Below are 15,313 nucleotides of genomic sequence, written 5' to 3' on the forward strand. Positions count from 1 at the left end.
TAGCCTTGAAGGTGGCCTTATTAGCTTTTCTGATTTCAGGGTTGAAGGATGATTCTGAGTCTGATTTTGGTATAGGTGATGAGCTCAGCTCAGCTGTAATCTTCTCTTCACCAAAGAAAGTAGTGGTTTATGTAGAAGGAGAACAAACAAGATGGTGAAAGGTCTTGTTATCGTTTAGTTTGGTTGAACACCCTGTGTCCACCGAGACTCTGCCCAACGCCCCCCAGAGGGAGAAGAAGGAGGGAAGGGGGAAAGGAAAAAAAACTTCCAAAACCGAGGCTGCTGAGAAAGGCGGTTTTATATTTACATAGAGAAGAAAAAGAAGAACTATAAGCACTATACACACAGGGAAAACTAACAATAAAGACTACTTCCCCAGGAAGGGTGTTTTCCTCCTCCAGAAACAGCCGTCTATCCCACGCAACCGTCCCAGAAGAGAAGAAGGAAGTTGTTTCCTTCTCGTCTCTTTATATCTGAGCTGACGTAACATGGTATGGAATAGCTTATTGGTAAAATATACATCAGGTGACCTATCCTAGTTCTGTTTCTCTCCCAGAGAGGGTTACAAACCCACTACAGGTCTTGAGGACAAGACTGACAAGGAGTGGCTGAGGTCATTTGGCTTGTTGATCTTGGGAAAGTCTGAGGGGTGACCTCATTGCAGTCTACAGCTTTCTTAAGGAGGGCAGTGGAGGGGGAGGTGTTGATCTGCCCTCTGGTGACCAGTGATAGGACATAAGAAAATGAAATGAAGCTGTGTCAGGGGAAGTTGACATGGGACGTTAGGAAAAGGCTCTTCACTGAGAGGGTGGTCAGTCACTGGAACAGGCTCCTCAGGGAAGTGATCACAGCACAAACCCTGTCAAAGTTCAAGGAGTGTCTGGATGATGCTCCTAGTCATATGGTTTAGTCTAAGGTAATCCTGCAAGGAGCAGGGAGTTGGACTCAGTGATCCTTATGGGTTCCTTCCAACGTGAATTATTCTATGTCCCTATGTATGTACTGTGAAGTTAATCCACTTCTGAAGACTTTTATTTGGAATGTGACTAAGTGTCCTTCAGGCTTCAGTAGAAGGAAAGAAAGTTGCAAAGTCATCTTATGAGTGATGGGCTTTCTCTGGTTACCTATAGTGCAGAAAAGTAAGGCAATCACACATTTGGCCAAACTAGTACGACAAACTCTGGCAGACGCAGGCCACATCTCATGGTGCAGACAAGAACACCAACGTGTGGAATAATTTTGTTCCCTCTTGCTGGGTCCTTTCCTATAATAACGCTGAGAGATAAAACCTTTATCTGTTAAAATAAAGCTCTGTAAAAAAGGGAATTAAGCTGTATTAGTTAGAGAGCAAGGCAAATTCCTGCGCAAGACTACAACACCAGTACTTTCCCCAAAGCCTTTGGTGTACAGAGTAGAGTCTTCTATTTTATTACTTGATATGACAGTGTGACCTTTTGCTTATCAAAGCATAAATTATTATGCTGGTCTTCTGTAAGAGTAACAGGAATGATTTGGGACCTGACTGTGATAGCCCCCAACATGTGGATTTGTTCATGTCCCTGTAACTGAGTTGAAACAGGTACTGTACCATCACTAGGTAAAGGGATGAAGTTCATTTACAAAATACTGTGTGGTCTCTGTAGCGTTAAGTTTGGCAGCATGTTCAGCAAAGCACTATGGCCGTCGCTATACTCTTGGAAGTCTTTCTCCCTGACACTGGTTGCTGCTTTGGATGAAATTGTAGCACAGTTAACTTTTTAACAGCTTCTTTTTTTTCCTAACACCTTTATTCATGTTGTCTGTAAGCACAGTTTGCAAGATACCTTTATATAAGGACAGAAAAAGTAGGAAGGAATAAGGGAAGACTTGAATTTCAGTGGCAAAGGTGTAATTCCTTGCATTAGTAATGTCTGTAAATATGCTCCTGCATAAAATCAGATGATCAGGTTTTTATTATAAAACCAGAGTAGTTGCATACTCCACAAATTTTTTTTCACTCTGTTTGCGTCCTTTCATAACTTCAGGTTGTCTCCATTCAGTTGCCAAATATGTACTTTGCAGTAAAGCTGCTTTTTTCCCTAGGGAAGAAGCTGCAAACGAAGACCAGAATTACGGTGACCCCCTAGGAATTGAGTTTATTCATTCTATGCAAAATCGTGAAAAACTTGTTTGTGCTACCATGCTATCACTTGTGACTTACTTTCTAGACTTACAGAGAATAACAAATTCTTTGGGGATATTTTGTGAAAGGGAGTACCGGTGTAGTCTTGGACAGGATTATAAACTAAACTTGGAATACATGGAAGTTTATCAGAACCAAAAAGCTTGAGAGTGTATCTCTAGCCTTCCTCTTAGTCTTAAATTATGTCATTTGCAAAAAAATCTCTGGCTGAACTGTTGCTGTTAGACTTTAGTCTGAAGATAGGCCTTCTTTTGGGAGGATGGGAAGCTCAGTCAGCAGTGGGGATTAGAGGGGAGAGACAGGCTGTTCCTGCTGTGTCTTGGCAACAGCTGGTACCTCCTGATATAATTCCAGTCTCTTTAGCAAACTGCAGCGGTGAAACACATTTTGTGGATTGTAGTAGCGAGAGGAGGGGAGCAAGGGAAGGCACTATGGAAACTTGGTATCTTAGTTTCTTTTGTTCTTCTCTTACAAATAACAGTGGCACTTGGTGGGTAGGTGGGATGTCATGAATGTACTGTTGCCACAGAATGAAGTGTGTTTTTCAGTTATTCTGTTTTCTTTACTCTCTCTGCAGAGGGAAATGGCAGTCCTGCTTAAGTTGGTAATTGCAGAGGATATACTTTCGATCTGGCTATGCTTCTTGTTCTGCCTATGTATTTATTTTTACAAATGATAGTGGAGTTTCACAGTGGAAAGGATACTACTACTTACTTCTGTGTTTAATCTAGGTAGTGTCTTTTCTAAATGTGGAAGAGGGCCAAGGACATATTTCTGGGTAAACTTCTGACTGTTGAGCACATCTTTGTACTAAGTCCTATGTGGAACCTGTGAGGCTTGATTCTGTTGCCAGAACATGGATATTGCATAGCTCCTGATGCCATGAAGTATCAGAGACATCTGTCTAGGGGTTGTAGATTTGACCTAGAATACATAAAACTTGGGGCATTATGAAGTGTCAGTGGAGTCTTCTTAGGAGACCGTGAGGCATTGCAGATGACATTAGATGTCTGATGAATTGAGTCAACAGGGATACCCGGAAGAGCTTACTGTCCTAATAAACAAGGCAGACACAAGGGAAAGGAATGTAAAGCTCCAGCAGCGTGGTTAGGGCTAGCTGAGGTCAAGAGGTTTCCCCTGTGTATTTGTAAAAGTGGACAGAGTGAGTAACTGGGTGGGAAAGATGGAAGTTTAAAGAGCAAGTGATTGCAAGAGAATTGTGTGGGAGAGGAGGACCAGGTCAGAGGAGCCAAAATGTAGCAAAGCTCCTTTGAGGGGCAAAGGGAGGGAATGGCCAGCAGCAAAAGAAGCAACAGCTAGTCAAAACAAAATGTGCTGCTTCCTGACTGGGGCTGGGAGGTTGTGGATCAGCAGCTGCTACAGGCCCACTCATTGGCTTCTCTGCCTTGGCCATGAGCTGCCTCTCCACTGGAGTTTTCTATGCCATTAAGAGTCATGGGTCTTCATCAAATCTGAGATTATATTTTGAAATAATGTATTAAAGTCATCAGAAGCCTCCCCTGTCAAAGTGCTTTGCTAATGTTTACACTTACAGTCCCCACCTCCTCCTTTCCCCTCTACTGCAACCTTTCCTGTCTGGGGAGCAAGAGAGCCAAATGTAGATTCAGCCTCATTTCTTTGGAGTGAACCAGCTCTTTAACTCTCTGCTGTTTTGCTTCCCACTCAGTGTCTGGCTACAGAGTCTAGAAAAGTGAGCACGCAATGCTCACTCTGCTGCCATTTCTCCCCCTTCCAAGTCCCCCCCACAGCTCATTAACTTCCCGTTATAAGATACATGAGCTTTTGCACAGCTGTCTGCATATGAAGATCTTGTCAAGCGGTCCAACTCCCCAGAGCCAGAATCAATGTCAGGCAGGCAACTAAAGGCCAAGGCCAGAATTCAAGGAAAGCAGTATGGCAAAGAAACTTCCTGCTTTTACTCCAATCACTAGGGAACTGGTTAATTCCATGGAAATCCTCCTATTCTGCCAGTACCCTTTTCTGTGGTGTTTTAAAAAAAAAAAAATTGTCTAAGTTGCCCTGGTGATAATTAACTGTATTTCTTAATGCTGGAAGGGGGAATTGCATAAATGGCAACTTCTGATTTATAGTCATTTTTACATAGCATCCTTCTTGTGACTCTTTCCAAACTAGAGAGAAAGTGTGTATAGAGTGAAATAGTAAAATCAGTCTTGGAATGGGAAGCTGGCTTCAGTCAGACCTGTGTAGAGCAGAACACATCTAGCAGATATAATATGTTGTAGAATGTTTTAGAAACTAAAGAAAAAATATTTCTATCATGGTGTGCTGCAAAGTGGCAAGCTGTCAATAAGCTAACGGGTTGTCCATGGGAGGTTGTCCATGTAGATGGGGCTGCCTAGAAGTCTGTAATCCCATGAGGATATTGCAGAAAATATATAGGAATAATTGAAAAGAAGCTGATGCTTAAAAGAAGCAAATTGTCTCTAGCTGACTGGAACAATGAATATAGGGATTAAAAAGTGAAGAGGAGAATGAAGTTCTGTTGTTTCCAGGATCCAGTAGATTGAACCTGCTGTGTGTGTCAATTCTATGTGACAACAAGTAGTAGTTTTGCATTAACTACGGTTTGTGGGCAACAAATAGTTTATTTTCCTGTATAATACTTCCCTAAGACTCCTTTTTTGTTCCCTTCTCTCCCCCACAGACAAAATATATTTAATCTTGATTCTGAGGAAGTGAAAATTCCCCCTTGTGGAATGTTATTTGTTCAGCTCTAGAGAGTTCACTGGATTTAACATAAATGACTTAGGAATGACTTGATAGAGACTAGTGTTGGACCTTACCTGAATGCTTAAAGATATAGTAAGATGAACTTAAGAGTGTCTGCTGTGTTTTCAGAGCTGTATGGTTTTGATGTCCTTATTGATGACACACTCAAACCCTGGCTGTTGGAAGTGAACCTGTCCCCATCATTGGCCTGGTAAGTGATTTCCAGTTTCATATGAGGACTGTTGCTGGAGATGATTGTCCTTGAAACTAGGAGGGCATGATTTCATGATACCTGCAGGTTATTTGTTCCACTGCTGATTGGCAGAGAGGATAATCCTTTGCTTTTTCCTTTGCATAAACAAACTTGTTGCAGCAATAAGTTTTGAAAGAGCTCAGTTGGGATTCCATTTTCTTTTTAATTATTTCCTTTTCACAGTCCATCATCATAATCTCCCATCGTAGATGAATTTTGAAACTTTGCAGACCGTTGTGTGGGATTTCAATCTGCTTGACTGATAGAAGCTTTAAGGTTATGGAGTCCAAGCAGAGTTCAGTCATTATGTTGAGTATGTAGATGAATGGTTGGGCTCAAATGTTTGGCCTAGTACTCTCTTTAGCTAAAATCTAAAGAGTGAGTGTTGTCTTGACTCTTATGCCGACCCTCATGCTCTAATGAAAATTGGGGATTTATTTTTGTAGGTTTCTCAATTATGATTTTTTTGTGAGAGGTGTAGTTAATTGTGGTTTTTAAGAACTCTATGACAGTAACTTTTATCTACTTCATGAAATGTAGCATAGAAAATGTCTTTAGCTAAGCAGAGCTAAAACAAAGCTGTACATGTCTGCATTAGGACACTAAAAGCTGTGGAAAAAGGATAAACAGATTAATTGTTGCTGTTTGATCTTTACCTATACGTGTGAAAATTGCCTGGTTTTCTTCCAATGTTGTTTTCGCCTCTGTTAAGAATCAGTACAAAGAAACTGTATTGGGAGATACACTGGATGCTGATGCATTCTTCTCATTTAATGCCAGACAAATAATTTCTCTTGTCCTCTATTGCATGTGGGGACAGTGATGCTCCTTTGGACCTGAAGATCAAAGCTAGCATGCTCTCAGATATGTTCACTCTTGTAGGTGAGTGTAGCAAAAAGCTCCTTCGATCCTTCCCTTATTTAAGACCAATAAAAGGTAGGTTTAGGAGCTGCATGTTATTAGATGAGTATAATGGAGGCAAACTCCAGTTAAGGAAAGCAGTTGTATTTAGCACTAGGAGGTGGTATGTGTACACTTCAACTTCAGGATAATCTGTCTGATTGTTATGCTTAGATGGTATTAAGAGTCCCCAGTTTCATAGTTGAAGACACTACTCTTTTTAAGTACTTGGTTTTGAAGCAAGCTACAGTTTTTATTAAAAAAATGTAATGGAAGGTACAGTTTGGGATTAAACAAAGCAAGGTATGAAAATGGAAAGCTTCCTTATTGGTTCTTGGGCAGGGACAAGAAGGTTGTGTACAGACTGGGACTGTGAACAGGAATGCTAGGTTTATATGTCAGGGTTTGCCTGTCTTAAAGTTCTCATCTGGCTCCTGATGCCCCTAGGCTTTGTGTGCCAGGATCCAGGCCAGCGGTCAAGCCGGGCCATTTATCATTCAGCCGAATCTGTCAGGAGAAATCCATACCAGAAGATGCAGGTAAGTGATTTTAACAAGCCAGAGCTGAGAAGGATAGCAAAAAGTCATTCTCATTGAAGTTGACTCACTGGTGAGAGAGGCAGTGAGGGAGATGATCTGGATTTCTAGCATAACTACAGAAGAAGAAATTTTTAACTGTGTGAGTGGTGAGGCACTGGAACACGTCCAGAGAGTTTGTGGAATCACTATCCCTGGAGGCGTTCGAGACCAGGCTGGATGGGACTCTGAGCACCCTGGTCTAGTGGGAGGTTCCCTGCCCATGGCAGGGGTGTTGGAGCTAGATGATCTTTAAGGTGCCTTCCAATCCAAACCATTCTATGATTCTAAGAGACTCAGGGGATGCACCTCAGTTATGCACCTGAGTTATTCAGCCACTTTCATTTTGTTGTGGGTAACAAGCTTCCAGAACCCTAGAGCTTTATGAATGTCTCCGAGATCTCCTTCTAGGCAGAAAAAGCTTCTTGCATTTGAAATTTAAGACTTTTTTCCGATTCTGTCTTGGAGTCTCTTACTTCCTCTCCCATGGATCATTGGACTGAGGCCTCATGTGGCTTGCTGTGACTGCCCGTTGCCTTTTCTGCTGAGGTAGTGCTTTCTTAACACTGTAATGCTGAATGGCAGTTGTTTCCTATCTGTTTTTGGCTATGAAATGGATTCCATAAATATCTGTGGAAATGGAGCGTTCACAAAAGGCAGGGAGATCTGGTACGTCGCTTGGACTTTAAACACGTTTCTCCTCAGGCAAATAGGCAAATGGTGCACCCTAACAGCTGCTGTGAGGGACGTGAACATGGCTGAGTAGCTCAAGTTCAGTTAGGAAATGATAGGTCATTTTTGTTCAGTGACAGTGTACCAATACACTGTCCATTTTGGTATAGGGAAAACTCACAGAAGTTGCAATATTTTTTTTCTTGTAAAACTCAGTCTTTAGTCACTGGGAGAGAGATGAATAGCTGGTAAGATGGGATTTGAGTATCTATAGGATGTGTGTCTGAGTCCAAAACTTCTAAGGCCAATTTAATAGATAGTGTTTTAAATACAGATCCCTCTGACCATAAAGGTGCTCTTTGTAGCAGACTAAAGGTACATCAGATAAATTAGGAACCATTCCAGAAAAAGTACCCCTCTCTCTCTGAGAGTAATGTGATCAGATCCTGATGATTTGACATCTTTTATCTGAAAAGAATTATACAAGACAGTCTCAGAAAATTATGCTGCTGGGAAGCATTGAATTTTAAGGATTTGAACTTTATTTTGCTTAAAAAAAAAACCACAAAGAGATGTAAAGCCTGGCCAGTTGAAATGTGCAAAGATTCATATGAGAGAGCAACGGTTATGAAGTGGGATTAATTTATCTTTTGGGACAGGTGTCCGCATTACCTATGTTTAATAGGAACAGGTTTATAATCCAGTGATAAAGTTTTATAGCATGTTTTTCTTATGTACCTAAATAGAAATTCCATGGCTACATAGATGTTTAGATCTTCCCATTGTTCAGAAATGTTTTGTCTTCTTCTTTATCTCAGATTGTTGGATCTTTGATACCTTCTCCCATTCTCAGTTGAAAAGGGTACATTGAACCTCTTTTGTTTTTCTTTCCTCCTTCATGAAGTCTTGAGTTTTGATTGTTCACACAGACTATCTTTAATCATTGTAAAATTGCTGCTTGGGAAAGAAATACTGATACCAGTGCTCTTGAGAGACTCTCTTGAATAAGTATCCCGAGATAGTTATTCTGTTTTCTGGGTTTCACCAGACTGAACTGCAAGTTTCTTGTGCAATTCCTTTGGTTTGACTCTCTGAGCATTTCTCCCTCTAGGGAAATGAACAATTTAGCTTCTTCCTTTGTAATCTTGTTGATTTGGGTTGGAGCTCTTTCAGTTAATTGTAAGCAATAAAGGGGCCTTGACCTGTTTTGTATAGACCAGCTGTAGAGAAGAACTTGTCAGTAGTACAGTTAGGTCTCTTGAGAAGCCTTTCTTACACCAGTTGCACCTCTTGGGCATTGGAGAAGAGGAGACAGCCTGAGTACCACTGAAGACAAGAAAAATATAAGCTCTTATGATAATCTTTTCCTTTTGAACCTGCCTCTGTCATTAAACTGGTCTTGCTTGTGGACCTGATGCCAGATCAGTAGTACAGGGTATTTTCTGATATTCTGATGATGTTTCTGCACCTGTTTCAGAATGTTAAATAGTATTTTGTTTCTCCACAAGAACTGGAATATTGTTGAGCTATTTAAATGAAATGTCTTGTGGAATTTCAGGATTATTACTTTTTTTTAATCCTCTTTGTTTTATGAACAATTCTACTAGACAGCATCTGTTTCTGCTTAATAGATAGCTATTAAATATTTTTATCTAAGTGACTCTCGTCTTACAAAAATATCAGTTTTGGTCATTGTAGCGTAGTTCAGAGCTCTTTTCTGTATGCTTTTGAAAATTGCATGTCCAGATGCATTCTGCACAGCTGAACACATCTGAGGTTAGGATTAGTGCTGTGTTTGGAATGGGGATAGGATATGTTTGTGCAGGATATGAGGAAGATCTGAACTGAGATGGTGGAAGTGGTTAGCTATATCTCTGGACTTCAGTTATCATAGAATCGAAGAATGGTTTGGGTTGGAAGGGACCTTAAAGATCATCAAGTTCCAACCCTTATGCTGTGGACAGGGACACCTTCTACTAGACTAGGTTGCTCCAAGCCCCATCCAGCCTGGCCGTGAACACTTCAAGGGATGGGTCATCCACAAGTTCTCTGAGCAACCTGTTCCAGTGCCTCACCACCCTTTGCTTATATAGTGTTTTGCTTAGGGTACTTGCCACTCCTCTGCTACTCAGGCAAGGATGAGAGTGTCTTCGAGAGCACAAGGTTTTTATTCTTTTTGTGTGTCTCTTGCAGCGTCCTGCATCTGCACAGTCACAAACAGCAAACACCAGATTGGTGAGTACCCTTCAGCTCCCAGCACCAATATGAGGGAGACAATTTCAAACATTACCTTGTACAATGCTTTGGCGCAATTAGGCCCTAACTATATTTTACAACTAGAATAGCCTGGTGCGGGGTGGAGGAAAGTCAACAAGAGAAGATGGACTGACATACGTTTCCATGTGGCAAAATCAAATGTTGGAAAAATATTTAAAACACTAATAGCAGCTTAAAAAAAAAAAAAAAGTAGGTGAGTTATGCTGAGAGACTACAAGTATTTCTGAACTGCATTTTAAAGACATTGTTAGAGATGTTTAAAGATAAAGCTGTCACTCTGATCATCAAATGATGAAAACACTGGCAGCACAGTAGGTAGGCCATTGAAAAGGAAAGTGCAAAAACCAATGAGAAACTGGTAAAACCAGCAGCAAATAGGAGTGTCACACCAAAAGGGAGGAGTAGGAATTTTTGTCTTTGTACTGTAGGGGATGGAATAAGGAAAGCACAGGTGAATCTGCACAGACAAAATTCAGGTGGCCCTATGAAAGAAGTAATAATTTTCTGTGAGACAGTCATCTGAAGGACGCTGTAAAAATTTGAGAGTGAACTGGCTTAAAATAGAGATAAGAAGGATTTCTTAAAGTTAATGGAAAAATATAGACTGTTGTTAGCATAAGTCAGACTGATTTACCTTTCTAAATGTCATATTTGGCACCCTTCATACAAGCCATATGGACAAATCAATGATAGTTTACAATTCTAAGCACCTGGCTGTGTGGGGACATGGTAGGTATTATTTTGCTGCTGGGCTTCCTGCATGAATGTAATAGGAATTATTTTAATTTGTTTTTTTATAAGGTTTCCCAGCAGGAAGGGAAGGTAGGACAGATGGAATCATCTTGAGAACCTAATTCGTTCTATGCACTGCTATTTATGTCATTCTGTGTAAGTTTAGCTGAGGCTTAGCGGAAAGAGTCTTATTGAATAATGAGGTTTTGTAGAGAATAGGAAGGATCTTTGTGCCAAGTGCTGTCAGTGCTTAGTAAAATTAGAATCATGATATGGGAACTAGGGATACTTGCAGAATTTGGAGATATACCAGAGCGGTTGGATTTATCTGTGCTTCTAAAGATAAGCTGGGTCAAAGAGGAAACAAGTTCTTTGTGAAGCTGGAGACATTTCTGTGCTACAGCCAGAGGGTATTCTGTAGTGAAACACTGAAAAAAGTATTTGTGCAGGAAGCCCAGTAAAGTTAGAGTTTTTCTCTAGCCTTTTGACAGCAGTGTAATTTTGTTCTCAGATAGGAACCAGAGCTGCCAGTACATAGGCATATATTTTCTGTTTGTAATCAGTGAAATCATCTCTGTTGTATTCAAGTGTTCCTTTAGTAAAGTAGCTCATCTAATAGGATGAAAAAATTCTGTAATATTCTCTTTGAGCAGCAGTTCTCACATGATGATGATTGTTATATTAGTGCCAGGAAATGTTTTTAAGAGAAGGTTACCTATCAGGAGATTCTAGAGGAAGCGAAGTTGTTGAGCTGTGGATTTGAAATGGAGGAAAGCTTAGGAAGAAAGACTAAAGCCTTTCAACTTAGTATCATCTACAGCATCAGGCAAACCTGTTTGATTACTGGCATTTTTATTTCTTCTGCAAATGCTTGTGTCTCCTACCTTGTCTTCCAGATTGTGTAATTTTCTCTTATTTTTTTTAAATCAGTTTTAATTAGACTTGACAATGTTTCAGCTGGCACCGTCTATATCTGTTTTGTCCTTGGATCTTTCTGTACCAGTCACTGCAGTGTAACCTATTCTAGTGCAATGCCTGTTGCTTTTGCTGTTGCTTCATCTACAGATTGCATAGCCACTTGCAATATCTAATGAAACAGAGAGAATGAAATTCAATTCTAATAGTCCTTACAAATAAAGATGCAACCTGATCTTGCTATGGATTTTATTTGTACCTGAGTAGTATGGAATATTCCCCTGGACTTATCCAGCTTAAGGTTTCTGTCATTTTTTTTTTCTTTCTAGATTAAAAATGCCCTCTGTGCATTCTGTACTCAGTACAGAGCTAAAAGAAAATTTTAATTTGGTATAAATGCCTGAGACCTTCTCAGCTAGAATCTTGAAATGCTATTTTTAATGAAATGAGCCTAAGGCTAGTACTTGAGAACAAGTTCAAAGATTTCAGTCTTGCTCAGATTTGAAGATTTTATAATCCTGATAATTTGAAGACATTTTGAATTCCTTTTGTTAGAATTGGTCACGACTGCACATCAGGTTAAGAATAAGCTTAGTGAGACTGTCTGCAAAGTATTGATTTTCTAATTTTAAAAAATTTGCATAATTATGCAAATTTGCATGATGTGTCTATGTACATATCAGGATCTGTCTCTTAAGTGCAAGAAGTAGTAAGCTGACATCCTAGCAGTATAGTAACAAAAGAATAACAGGTGGTGAACTTTTCCCTGCAACATTTATCTCATCAGTGAATTACAGTTCTGTTGTTCTACTGTAGCTACACAATTAGAACAGAGAATCAGGCTTCTGGTACCATTGATGTGTGAATCTAAGTGTATTTGGAACCTGTGGATGCTGGCTCTAGTGCCCCATGGGTGAGAATTTTTCTGTATGACATCCTGACTTTGCTGCTTTTGGGTATGTCTCATGTTTTCCTGGAAGGGGCCAGGGGTGTAAATATTGGCGCCAATGCATGAATTGCTGTGCTAAAATCCAATAATGTGAATGCTCACACTCAGTGCTGTCTGGGGTGTGGACTCTTCAACAACTGGAGTGTGGAATTGTGAATTCTGACTGTGATGCTCTGGAGCGTAGTTCCTGTTGGGAATGGAGTCCTGGAATTTGAATGTAATGTTTTTTAATAAGAAAATAGAGAGAGGAAAAGAGAAAAATCTGGATTCACACTGTCTCTACAGCGTACCCGTCCTCTGTCTGCCAGCGATGCTGAAGTTAAAAGCTCGATGCCCTTAGGCAGGGAAAAAGCAACAGGAAAGCATAGCAGCTCTGTGGTAGGCCTGTCTATGGAGGAGGTAAGTAGACTATTATATTACTTTTATTTACCTTGGCTTTCATTCAGTATGTGGGGTTATTTGCTCAACAAAGAGCAAGTGCGCGTATATGAAAAACATGACAGAAGATGTATAATTCTAAAAACAGAATTGCTTGCTTTTACTGCTGGTACTGTCCATGCCCTCAATTATGCCAGGTATGCTTGAAGCAGTGATAGGCTCCTTTGGAATTTAAACACGAGACAAAATTTCTTAAGGATGTCATATGTGCCCAACCCCTTGACTGAAACTCAGAGATTTTTGTAAGGTTCATTTTTGATTTTATCTGTTTTGCTGGCTATTTTCTTTCTTTTTTTTTTCCAGATAAAAGTTCTTAGGAGAGTGAAAGAGGAAAATGAACGGAGAGGAGGCTTCATCCGGATATTCCCTACCCCATTAACATGGGACCTTTATGGGTAAAAATAACAATCCATTAAGATAGCACTAATGCTCTGTGTTGAGGGATATTCTGTGTTGGGTATATGTAGATCACCCATCCTGGTAATCAAAAAGACATATTGAAAGTTTTGGTAGAGCTTATTTTAGTGTTGAGGAAGCTTTTTTCTGATCCCTTGTTTTTATCAGCTGCTGCTTTGCCTAACTGCATCCCATGGAAAGCTGTCAAAAATTGCTTCTGGTGTTGCTTTTCTGTTAGAATAAAAGTGTCTTCCCTTCAGGTAATCCATTGTGGCTATCTACTTTTATGTCCTAGAGCTGCATACTATGTACTCTTGTCATTAGGCCCTAAATGCCATATAGGACTCACTCACTCTGAAAGTGATACTATTGTAGACTTTTCTGATTTTATTTTTGCAATCTGTAATGTTTTCTGTCTCTTGCATCACCAAGAACTTTAGCTGAAAAACGATAGCTCTCCTCTTTTCCTCTTTTCTGTTACGGTACAGCATGTCATCTGAATCCAGTTCTGGGATGTTTTATACAGGTCACTTATTTCTGTGTTATGCTACCTTTCATTGTGTTGAGCTCTGTCTTGATAATCCTGAATTTTGTTTTTCTAGATCCTTTTTAGAGCACAAGACATCAATGAACTACATGCTGGCTACACGTTTGTTTAAGGACAGGTAGAAAGCTTTTCTGTTTGGGAGCGAGGTAAAGGGCATGAACATCATGAAAAGGATTGATTCATCACTTATCCAATGTTACAAACATCATTCTGTGATTTACAGGGGTGGTGATAGTTGCTCATCTTTTCTGTGCGTGTGAGGTGACTGTGGAGGTTTCTCATATTTACGTGTTGTACTTCTGAATCCAGAGGCACAAAGGACAATGCACAAGTCATGGGAATCATTGGAGCACAAAGATTACTATAGACGTGAGAAAACTTTAGGCACGTAGGTTTTACTATGAAGGGATTATAGGTCTTTGCTTACCTTTTGTGTCAAATTTCAAGTTACATTAGAGCTTGTCCTCATGTAAAGTAAGCACTGAAATTGACTCCTCCAATGGTTTAGTATCCCTGTGTCTTGATCTGTGCAAGCATGATTTGATGCCTGTTTCTCTGGACTGTGCTTGGGTGGAAAAGACAGTTCATGCCACTAGCTGAACTTCCATTGAGAGTTGTACGCAGTATCTTTCACTCTGTTTAATGCCCTTCCTTCTCAATAGTTCTTCTTACCCAAATTTGAGATCCACTATAAAGTAATTACCAGGTAAGGATAAGGAGGCTGAAAAAGGACACAATATTTACAGAAACTCTTCCTGCATGAGCAGTGTACAGGTTTTTTTTTCTCTGTGTACATTCAGGGATGTGTCTAAAGAATAGTTCCAAATGATGCCTTCTCCAACTTAAGCCTGACAAATGTAAGCATCAGTTCTAGTACAGCTGCTCAGATTTCCTCTTTTGGAGCTCTTTTTTTTTTTTTCTCCTTTAACAGAGAACTCAAGTGATTCTGTAAATTTGGTCCTTTCTTTGTACATATGAAAGACTATGTAGGCTTTTTAATCCAGGCTGATACAGAATGGAAGGTAATTTTTGATCTTTTTCCCTTTATAGGGGCAAGATGAAAAGAGACTTCATCACTGGAAGATCCCGGTAAATGGTGTCTTAATTAAATAACTTGTACTTTGTAGGACTTGTTCTAAATTTAGATTTGCATAACTTTATCCTTCAATCTGTGTGTCAACACCTTTTCTGCCTGAAATCCATGAAAATAATTTTAGAAACATAAATACAGTGAGAAAAGAATACACCCATATGTGGAGAGCTCATGTTGGATTGGACCTTAAAATTGCTCTTCTTCCCACTTTGGTATTCCTGCCATATTTATAAGCCTCATCATTGAGTTCTCTCAAAAGATCCTGTAGTGCATGAGGGTTTTGGGCTTCGTATACCCATACTTTGTTAGATCTAAAAGATAAATGAAGTAGCAAGAATTTTCTGTTGATGTTTACACTTAAATCATAGAGAGCACTTTTCTGGAACTTTGTGCACTGGCAGAAAGTTGTTACTCTTGTATGTTTTCCTTAAGAAATCTGGCAGAGCTCCTTGTCCCTTGGTTTAGGCAGAGCTTGTAGAAAGTTTGACGTTTTCCGCTTTGATTATATTAAAATTCTTATTTCTGACCAAACAGTGAAGAACAAGCGATCTACATAAATGGTTCAGATGATTGGACTGAGGTCCATGTGCTCTCTTTACATCCCCCTCCATTATTTTGTACTCTTGCAATTCA

The 15,313-nt window shown here is 39.8% G+C and overlaps 1 protein-coding gene across 14 annotated transcripts in view; it reads left to right on the forward strand.

Annotated features, from left to right (window-relative positions):
• TTLL5 (tubulin tyrosine ligase like 5) overlaps positions 1-15,313 on the forward strand; it is a 137,777-nt gene that overhangs the window by 32,125 nt on the left and 90,339 nt on the right. For all 14 annotated transcript variants that reach the window (XR_005566592.1, XR_003540519.2, XR_003540520.2 and 11 more), the window contains 8 exons: positions 5,063-5,144; positions 6,007-6,068; positions 6,534-6,625; positions 9,527-9,568; positions 12,492-12,605; positions 12,948-13,039; positions 13,643-13,705; positions 14,638-14,676. Coding sequence is in view for 11 of the 14 variants with exons in the window: in XM_039389687.1 (XP_039245621.1) it covers positions 5,063-5,144; positions 6,007-6,068; positions 6,534-6,625; positions 9,527-9,568; positions 12,492-12,605; positions 12,948-13,039; positions 13,643-13,705; positions 14,638-14,676 (586 nt within the window). In the remaining 3 variants the exon portion in view is untranslated. The remainder of the gene's footprint in view (positions 1-5,062; positions 5,145-6,006; positions 6,069-6,533; positions 6,626-9,526; positions 9,569-12,491; positions 12,606-12,947; positions 13,040-13,642; positions 13,706-14,637; positions 14,677-15,313) is intronic.

The sequence above is a fragment of the Pipra filicauda genome, unplaced genomic scaffold (genome assembly GCF_003945595.2).
Source record: "Pipra filicauda isolate LSUMZ 115617 unplaced genomic scaffold, ASM394559v2 scaffold75_size2874737_pilon, whole genome shotgun sequence".
Taxonomy (NCBI): domain Eukaryota; kingdom Metazoa; phylum Chordata; class Aves; order Passeriformes; family Pipridae; genus Pipra; species Pipra filicauda.